Source organism: Rhinolophus sinicus, chromosome 12 (assembly GCF_057876585.1).
Source record: "Rhinolophus sinicus isolate RSI-liver-muscle chromosome 12, RSI-T2T, whole genome shotgun sequence".
Classification (NCBI taxonomy): domain Eukaryota; kingdom Metazoa; phylum Chordata; class Mammalia; order Chiroptera; family Rhinolophidae; genus Rhinolophus; species Rhinolophus sinicus.
The window spans coordinates 7,030,188-7,040,002 of NC_142512.1; the positions used below are offsets into that span (position 1 = coordinate 7,030,188).

The 9,815-nt window shown below is 42.9% G+C and overlaps 1 protein-coding gene across 1 annotated transcript; it reads left to right on the forward strand.

The window, feature by feature from the left end:
- The first annotated feature begins 1,153 nt into the window (after positions 1-1,153).
- Positions 1,154-2,824, forward strand: UBB (ubiquitin B). The gene is made up of 2 exons (XM_019757429.3): positions 1,154-1,290; positions 1,987-2,824. Exon 2 carries the CDS (start codon positions 1,993-1,995, stop codon positions 2,680-2,682), a length of 690 nt encoding a protein of 229 aa, XP_019612988.2. The 5' UTR covers positions 1,154-1,290; positions 1,987-1,992; the 3' UTR covers positions 2,683-2,824.
- The last annotated feature ends 6,991 nt before the right edge of the window (positions 2,825-9,815 follow it).

Genomic DNA, 9,815 nt, shown 5'->3' on the forward strand with positions numbered 1-9,815 from the left:
CCCACCCCCCCCCCGCGCCAAACAACCCTGCCTTACGTAAGTTCCTCGCTCCTTGGGTTATCTCCTTGCCACAGCTCAGCGGACAAGGGAGACAGCCTCGTGGTCCTAGCTGGTTGGCAACAAACACATTAATGGGAGAAATACCTTCTTGAAAATTAATTCCCCATCTCTTGAGGAGGGTTTTCAGATCCTTAACCCACATTTCTCTTTTTCCCTACCCGAGTTTGGAGAAACAGCAAAGCGGGGGAAAGGAATATTTGCAAGTTTTGCCGGAGCCCGTTCTAAGCCCAGTTTCGTTTCGCCTGGAGCCGGAGCCTCGCCGCTCTGGGCCTGAAGGCGAGAGGCCTCCGCGGTGGGGTGGATGCGGGTGGGGGCTGTGAACCCGCAGCGGGTGTTACCACTAGAGGCTAGATGTCCTTTATAAGGATCGAGTGCGACAGAAAACCTCTAACTGTAAAAAGCGGGATTCAAGTTCCACAACCCTGTTCTAACCAAGATCTCGCCAGTGTGTGAGGGGCGCGCCCAAGATCACGGGGAGGTGGGCTTGTGCTTCACAGAAGACACGGGGAAAAACAGCTGCCGGCCGCGCCGCCCCTAAGCACCTCCAAGACAGGAGCGGGGCGGCATTCCCGAGAAAGGCACCGCGGATCCCCCTGCTTCCTCCTTTAAGGGCCGAAAAACGAGATCTGGGGTTTGGAGACGAATCACACGACCCCACCATAACCTCTCGCCGGAAACACCCCCTTCCCAAAGGCGCGCCACTGTGGCGCACGCGCACTCAGTCACTTAGCAACACTGGCTCCACCAGCCGGGAGCCTAGCAACAGCAGAGCCGCCGCGTCCCCCACCAATCAGCGTCAGCCTCGCCTTTACACGCCTCACCAATCAGCGCCGGCGCTGCAAAGAAGTTTCCAGAGCTTTCGAGGAAGGGCCCCTTTACTCGAATTCATCCGCCTGATAATTTTCCTATATTTTCCTAAAGGAGGAGAAGTATAGCCTGGAATAGAGGGAAGTTGATTTGTTCGGGTCCTTTTTCGGCTGTGAGGGGTTTGGGGCTCAGTGGACGGGCCTAACTGCGTCACTGGAGGTGGTGCCGAGAGAACTACTTTCTGCGGCGCATGGACACGGCGGCTACGTAGGCAGTGATTAGTACGCAACAGACGTTGCATAAATTTCAGCTCCGCCGAGTGCCGGAACATTCGGAAGCGAGTGGCGTCGTTGGCTGGTCGGCTGTTCCTGGTGAGGTGAATAGACGTGCTTCGATCTGCGGTATCTTCGCATTTGCTAACAGGTACTGACTGACCCGCAGCCTTCGAGACCTGGGAGGGGTGGAGAGGGCGCCTAGATGAGGAGAAGCTGGCCAGTTCTTGAGGTTGAGGGGGCCTCACAGAGAGGAATGGGGGGAGGGGTAGGCGAGATGACGCGGCGCCGGGCCTTTCCGGAAGAGTGGGCCTTGTTTACGTGAAGGGAGCGGGGGCGGTTGGCGCGCGTGCGCGGGTAGAGGCTAACGGATACTTAACCGATGGAGATTCCATCGTGTCTGCTTCAGAGGGGGAAAGCCGAAAAAAGGTATGGTTTCTAGAAACCTTTTAATTTTGAATCCGTGGAGGTGTCCCACTCCGTCTCGGTTTAAACGGGAATTTTTCCCGTGTCCTGTGAGGTTTTCTTCATTTTACGAGCTGTGCTTAGGTTTTGGGGAAATTGCTGGAGAGAGGAGTACTGAAAACGTATCTGCTACAGTTGAGAAATTTCTGGATGCTAACTTCAAACTGCTTTTGATTTCTCTAGCCGGTTTAAGTTGAAGTTTTGACTAAAGAATTCTTTGACTAATTTGTCTAATAAAAATCGGTGGTTTGTGAGGGATGTAGATTGTTTAAGGTATTTTCGAGAACAGGGTTAATGATTAGTTTTAAAGAATTGATTACATGTGAAAGCAGTAAGTGTAAAGATCCTGAAGTGATACACTTTTGCTTTGTAAACTTTATAGGTCAAAATGCAAATTTTCGTGAAGACCCTGACTGGCAAGACCATCACCCTGGAGGTGGAGCCCAGCGACACCATTGAGAATGTGAAGGCCAAGATCCAGGATAAGGAGGGCATCCCCCCTGACCAGCAGAGGCTCATCTTTGCAGGCAAGCAGCTGGAAGATGGCCGCACTCTTTCTGACTACAACATCCAGAAAGAGTCGACCCTGCACCTGGTCCTGCGTCTGAGAGGTGGTATGCAGATCTTCGTGAAGACCCTGACTGGCAAGACCATCACCCTGGAGGTGGAGCCCAGCGACACCATTGAGAATGTGAAGGCCAAGATCCAGGATAAGGAGGGCATCCCCCCTGACCAGCAGAGGCTCATTTTTGCGGGCAAGCAGCTGGAAGACGGCCGCACTCTTTCTGACTACAACATCCAGAAGGAGTCGACCCTGCACCTGGTCCTGCGTCTGAGGGGTGGTATGCAGATCTTCGTGAAGACCCTGACCGGCAAGACCATCACCCTGGAGGTGGAGCCCAGCGACACCATTGAGAATGTGAAGGCCAAGATCCAGGATAAGGAGGGCATCCCCCCTGACCAGCAGAGGCTCATCTTTGCGGGCAAGCAGCTGGAAGACGGCCGTACTCTTTCTGACTACAACATCCAGAAAGAGTCGACCCTGCACCTGGTCCTGCGTCTGAGGGGTGGCTGTTAATTCTTTAGTCTTACGTTCATAGTGCCCAATGATGGCATTACTCTGCATTCTAGCCACTTGCCCCAATTTAAGTTTAGAAATTACCAGTTTCAGTAATAGCTGAACCTGTTCAAAATGTTAATAAAAGTTTTGTTGCATGGTAGCATATTTGGTGTCTGTTGTCGTGAAATTATGTAGTGATTTAGGAACTAACTGGTTAATGTGTTCAAGGAGAAGGGGGTTTAACTTGAAGATGGTTGATGTGACCAAAATTAAGTCATTTGACTTGGGTAAACATTGAGTGTTCATGGTGTGGAAACTTTGTCTAAGTCTTGTGCTTTTCTCACTAGTGCGTTAGACTTACGTGTTTAACTTTAGTGTGTGAAATACAGCCCTAATCCTGTCTGCTGCATGTGAAGTCAGCCAAGAATCAAGTGGAACCCTAGTCAAGTTTTGAAAGAAGGCTGGCTGGTGAGAAAGATGACTTGAAAGCAACTCAACGGGTTAAAAGGTATTCTGATCTAAGGCAATTTGCTGATACTGGAGTGTTAGGTAGCAAATGAAAATGGTTTTTCATAACCAGCAGATTTTAGTGACTGGCAGCTTTATATTAATGTAAAGAAAAAAGATGGACAGCAAATGAGATTCTTTAATTTGGGACTTGATGAAAGACTTCTTTAAACCTAACAAGTAGTTCTCATGCTGCCATACCAATAAACACAAGGAAGTATATTTCTAATATAAGATATTTGAGGGAGTGAGAATCTATTTGGCCATTAGGTACCCTTTATTAAAATGTTTTTAATTCCACCACCTCTCACTTTTATAATCCCCTGCCGTGTAACCAGTAAACGTTTCTTGATTTGGAACAATAGTGGGGAGTGTATGTAAGGGAGAAATTGGAAGTCCTGGTTATCTCAAAAAGTTCATACCACAGTTGGGAAATAACTACTGGTACTTAAGCTGATGTGATCACAAGTGTGCTGTTAAGTGGAAAAACATGTAAAGGATCACCTAGAGGTAATTAGGATCATTATAAAAATGTAGAAAACCAAGCATCGGGCCTAGAAATAATGCCTTTGATACGCCAGGTACACCTCAGAAACAGCCTGGAAATTCACTTTGAGCGTAAAATACTAAATTGGGTTTCTTCATTAAGTTAGACACGGGTGATAACACTTAATTTTAGACAGTGAATTTAATTCTTCAGTTCTTTGGAGCGGTAGTAAAATACTTGGGCCAGGAAGGGGAAAAACTGTATTAAACCCTTGAGGTGGTAATTAAAATCGAGCCTTTAAAAGACTAAAGGGAACACATTGCACTGTTAACGTTAGGTGCTCCAGTCCCAGTCCCAACGTTTAACAATTGACTTGCCCAGGGCTTAGTTCTTGTTAAGGGCAAACCAAGGACTGGAATCCAAGTGTGTCCTGTCAACTCTGGCTTAGCTTTTAAAATCTGAGGTTTTATTAGGTTCTTTCCCCTTCAGAATGTCTTCACTAGTGCTTTTAAGCAGGCCTTAGAGTAAAATTAAAAACAGGCCCTTTGGCTAGTAAAGCTGGGTTTCAAAGATTAGTAGTTGTTTTTCTCACATTTTCCTTTACGTCTGACAAAAGCCTTGATTAGTAAACCTGAAGAATAGAAGCATTTCACTGAATAAAGACATGGTGGTTTGGGCCAATAGGACTCGCACACTTGTCATTTCTACCAAATCTTCACTATGACTTAAAGTGCTTAACCAAGTCTGTGGGCTTGTGAATCCCTTGAGAAAGTTTCAGCTGTCGCTGCCCCAGGATCTCTTCCATAGGTATCCCTAAAGTTATTCATGGATCTCAGCAAATTCACATGCACACAACTTGAAATTGGAGCAAGGAAAAGGCTCTCGAAATGTGTCTTTAACCTGTGATTTCAAATTGATTTTTGGAAGTGGGTTAATCTGGGCCTCAAACCTTACTCCACACTGAGTAAAACAGGCAATTGTTCATGGTTCCTGCTCACTCTTTAACTGCAGGTAAGGGGCCAGCAATGCTGTGGGGAAACGTGACTGAGAGTGGAGCTTTGCTTTGGGGTGTCAGGGATAGAAGAGTTAAAGATTTGTTCATAAATCTGAATCCAAGGTAACTCCGTCTTACCAATTATTCAACTTTATGTTCATTGTCCAGCTACCTTCTTACCTAATAGCCGGGAATCTCAAAGTTGTTGGTCCAGATGCCAAGGAGGCCACGGGAAGGAAAAGATGTTAGCCTGTGGTGCAAATACCTCACTGGACCTCCACACCCTTTATGAGCCTCAAAAACAGTGCCCCAGAGGGTTGCTTATGGGACCTTTGTGACTTGTTAGGGCAGTGTCCAAAGTATATGTGGGTCAGTCTTCTAAAAATTTAAACCCGTTTTATTTTGGACCTGTGCTGTTTTCTGAAAAGCGAATTCCATGTGTTTGTCAGAACTACTTGTGTTGCACATCATCATCATACATCTTGAGATCTGAGAGTTTGCAGATCAAACTGCCACTTAACCATCCCCAACTGTAATCTTCACTGTCTACCTTCTACTTAGGAATTGGACTAAAGAAGGGTTTCTGTTACTATGTTCTTTCTTGTGATCTTTCCTGAAAGAATGCTTGCACCTGTGTGCAAAGATAAGTTAAAAGATAAATTGGCAGCTGAAAGCAAGTCCCAGGTGCTGGTCTGTAGCCTGATGCCACTCCAAGATCAAGTTTTCACCAGTTCTCAGTGAAATGAAGAAAATGAGAACACTGGATTATATATAAAAGTAAGTCCGTTCAATTTAAAAAAACTATGCCCTCTATAGAAATGTTCCAGTGTAATGCAAGGATTTAGAGTGTGGCTCTAGAGACACGATTAAATCTGGCTGCACTTACTGGCTTGTAACCTTGGGCAACTAATCTATCCTGTCAGTACATCAGATTCCTTATCTATAAAAGGGGTTAGTTATACCTGTCTCAGAGTAGTTACAAGAATTACATGTGAAGCGCTAAAAACTTAACCTAGTACTTACAATGCTATTTTAACAAAATTAGAAATGACTTACCATCAAAGAAGAGTGGTTAGATTATGATAATGCAATAAAACAGAAAAGGCGGTATGAACTGGCATAGAATATTCAAGAGAATAAAAAATACTATATAAAGATATGTGTGCACAAGCATACAGAAAAGTGGGCCCGTTTAACACTGGTTGCTTCAAGAGAGTAAAGGTGGTTGTGAAGGGAGATTTCAACTTTATATTTTAAAATCTCACCCATAGGCTTTGAGGAGGACTGAAGTCACTTCGTAGCATCAACATTGTTCACAAACATTCCTGTCAAAGAGCCAGCAATGTACTCCTGCCCTGAAATCAGACTGTGCTTCAAAATAGAAGAGAGTAGATAAGTCTCTGGTTCATTCTCTGATCTCCCAGGACCTCTAGAAACTACATCTCATGAGACTTCCTGAACCTCAAGACCTTCTTTTTAATTACATTCTTCAAATAATTTGAAGGGGCAGGCCATGGCTCCCTTTTAATTAGGCCCAGCTGACTCCAAACGGAAGCTTTAGACAAATGTTGATTTTGGGGAAAGTATCTTGCACTTAGTGCAACAATGTTAACGGAAGTAAGTTTTGGAATTTTCCTTTTTCATACTTTCTTGATCCCATTACTACCCTTATCTTCCCTCCCCCTCTCGCCCCACCCCTTTTTTTGTCACCAGAAGTTGAGTGGTGAAATTCACTTCCCAGCTACTAGGTCTCAGCCAACCCCTGTAATTTGTTCCAGCACATACTACTATGACCACACAACACCTACCAGGACTCCTCTTAAGGAACCCTTTTACCTTCAGAAATTTCTAATATCAGTGTTTCCGGAACTTTGTCTTCCAAACATTTTTATAACCACTGTGCAAAGTATGCTGTAGTAGAAAGGGCTCTAGAAGTTGTTGCCTTCTTCCTGAAAAATTACAATGTGCACTAGCATATTAAAGTCTCCAAGAAGTTCTGCCTTAAAGGAACTTGGTTAATCCAGGGTTTTCCAGTTTCTAATTTCACTTTATTTCACCTTCCTTTTCAATCAGTTAAGATCCCTCACATTTTCAAAACACTGTTCAAGCCATGACCTTCCCTGTCTCCCTGTCTAGCCCTACTGATTATACATGGTTCCAGGCTTCTTTCAGGACAGATTCGTGTTCCTGTGGACTCAAGATTTGCCACAAATGGCCTGGATATTCTGCTAAAATAGAACAGCACAAATATAAAACAATATATTTTCCCAATTCACAGAGAAATGGATAAAACTATTTTCTAGTTAACTTTTTCTTCCATAAGCTGTTCTTATCAGTTGGTACCTGCTATGGCTTGTCTTCAAGCAGGTGTTAACAGGCAAAATAATAGTAAATTTGGACATGTAATTTTTTAAAAAATCATCTGAGTTTGTAAAATACAAAGGTGACACAAGCTCTTGATAAAACATGTCTAGTGATATATAAGACTATCCAGTAGAAAGCTAAAAATTCTCTCTCACTTCGCCTCACATCCCCAGAGGAAACTACTTAATGAGAATATTTTCCATTCATTTATTCATTCAACAAATTTAAGTGTCTACTGTTATTTTCAGCATTGGAAATGCAGTAATGTTCAAACTGACCAAGTCCCTGCCCTCATGGAACTTAGAGAAGAGAAGACAGACAAATAGGTAAATACATCATATTTTAGATAATGATAAGTGCTACAGTGAAAAAATGAAGAATAAAGGACATCGGGTGGTCATGGAAGGCCTCAGATATACGATGACATTTGAGCAAAGGTCTGGAGGAAATGAGGAACTTACCTCATGCTAACTGGGGATGAGGGAAGAGTGTTCCATGAAATAGAGTATATCACATGCAAAGATCCTGAGGTAGAAGAAAGCTTAAGTTCAAGGAACAGTGAGATGGCCTGTGCAGCAGGAAGTTAGCAAGAAGGGTAGAATGAAATCAGAGGTAATATCATTTATCCATTTATAAGGCTACTGTAATGATACATATTGTAGGTGTCCTTCTGGACTGCTATGCCAATACAAACATGCATATGTGTGTACACGTCCCCATATATATTACTTCGTAATACATTTCCTTCAACCTTGTTAATGTCTGCATAGTAATTCACAGTAGGTATACCATTTTTTTCTTAAATAATTTTATTACTTTCCTAATTATGAAAGTAATACATATTCAATGTAGGAAACTTGAGAAATACAGAAAAAGAAAACATCCATTAACCCTATATCCAAATATACTCTATTTGGCATATTTCCTATTTTCCAAGTATTAATTTTTTACTTAAATAACAGTGAGTTCCAGTTGTAAAGACTCAATCAGTAGATAGTTATGTAAGAGTAAAACGCAGAAGTACTTTTTCAGTGTTCCTCCCCCAGCTCCTCTTTCCACATTTATCTTTTTTCTCTGTGCCAGTTGGTAAAAGTTTGGTGTATTTACCACCAGACTGTTTCCTATGTGTTTACATATACTTATGTGTTATATAAAATCATACTTTTAAAAGTATACATAAATAGACTCATACAGAACATACTCATTGTTTGGAGACATTCCATGCCAGTACATATAGATCTACCTCATTTTTTTCTGAATTGCTACAATGTACTCATATTTCGTAGTATGAATATCCCATATTTATCCATCTCCTTACTGATGGATATTTAGATTTTAATTTTTCACTATTAAAACAATGCTTCAGTGAACATCCTTGTAAATGTCTTTTATTGCTGTATCAAAAAAGTAATTTATCTGTTAAAATTGTGATAAATAGTGTTTTTCACACTATTATTTCACTTTTTGTTTATGGTGTCTTTTGTAAAAACAGAAGTTTTCGGGCTGGCCCAGTGGCTCAGGCGGTTAGAGCTCCGTGCTCCTAACTCCGAAGGCTGCCGGTTCGATTCCCACATGGGCCAGTGGGCTCTCAACCAGGTTGCCAGTTCAATTCCTCGAGTCCCGCAAGGGATGGTGGGCTCTGCCCCCTGCAACTAAGATTGAACACGGCACCTTGAGCTGAGCTGCCTCCCGGATGGCTCAGTTGTTGGTTAGAGCGCGGGCTCTCAACCACAAGGTTGCCAGTTCAATTCCTTGTCTCCCGCAAGGGATGGTGGGCAGCGCCCCCTGCAACTAAAATTGAACACGGCACCTTGAGCTGAGCTGCCGCTGAACTCCTGGATGGCTCAGTTGGTTGGAGCCTGTCCTCTCAACCACAAGGTTGCCGGTACGACTCCCGCAAGGGATGGTGGGCTGTGCCCCCTGCAACTAGCAACGGCAACTGGACCTGGAGCTGAGCTGCGCCCTCCACAACTAAGACTGAAAGGACAACAACTTGAAGCTGAACAGAACCCCCCACAACTAAGATTGAAAGGACAACAATTTGACCATTGTTCCCCAATAAAGTCCTGTTCCCCTTCCCCAATAAAATCTAAAAAAAAAAAAAAAAAAAAAAACTTAAAAAAAAAACACACAGAAGTTTTCCAATCTGAAAAAGAATCTGGCAATCTTTTTCTTTATGATTTCTGGGCCAAAGAAATAAGTGAAGGTGTAAGACTTGTTAATAACTATAATATGTTTTTTAAAAACAGGAAATCATACAATTTCTACACCCTTCTGGGTGAAGAGTGTTCCAGGAAGACGAATCTGCCACCCCATGACTCCCAGAGCATAACAGCATTCTTTCCCCGCAGGGATCAACAAACCAGTGACAGAGACTCTTTGGAGCTGTTGCTTGCCTACTGATTAGTGTAACGTCTGTCTTAACGCCCAGGTCGGTAGTGGTTTTGACAAACGCCTTTTATATCACATAACTATACTTTGCCAAGTATCCTGAACACTATTATAATTGTTTTCTATCACTCATGCGATAGCCCCATGCTTCTTTATAAGTTAAATGTGTTTCAAAATAACATGACTTTGAAATACTTATAATGCTATTACAAACAATGAAGACATGAGGGTGCTCCAACCAATGTAATTCTGTAGAAGTTAATATCAATATTTTAGGGGGGAAACGCAGCCCTTTGTTGATGAAACTAGTCAATTTTGCCTTGTTCTTACTGATGTTTTGGGTTTAAGATTTTACCTATTTTTTTTCAAAATGAAAATATCTTGGTTCATATTTTTTTATCTTGTTAA

Excerpts from the sequence above, each read along its gene's own strand:
- UBB (XM_019757429.3), top strand. The coding sequence starts at position 1,993 with ATGCAAATTTTCGTGAAGACCCTGACTGGCAAGACCATCACCCTGGAG.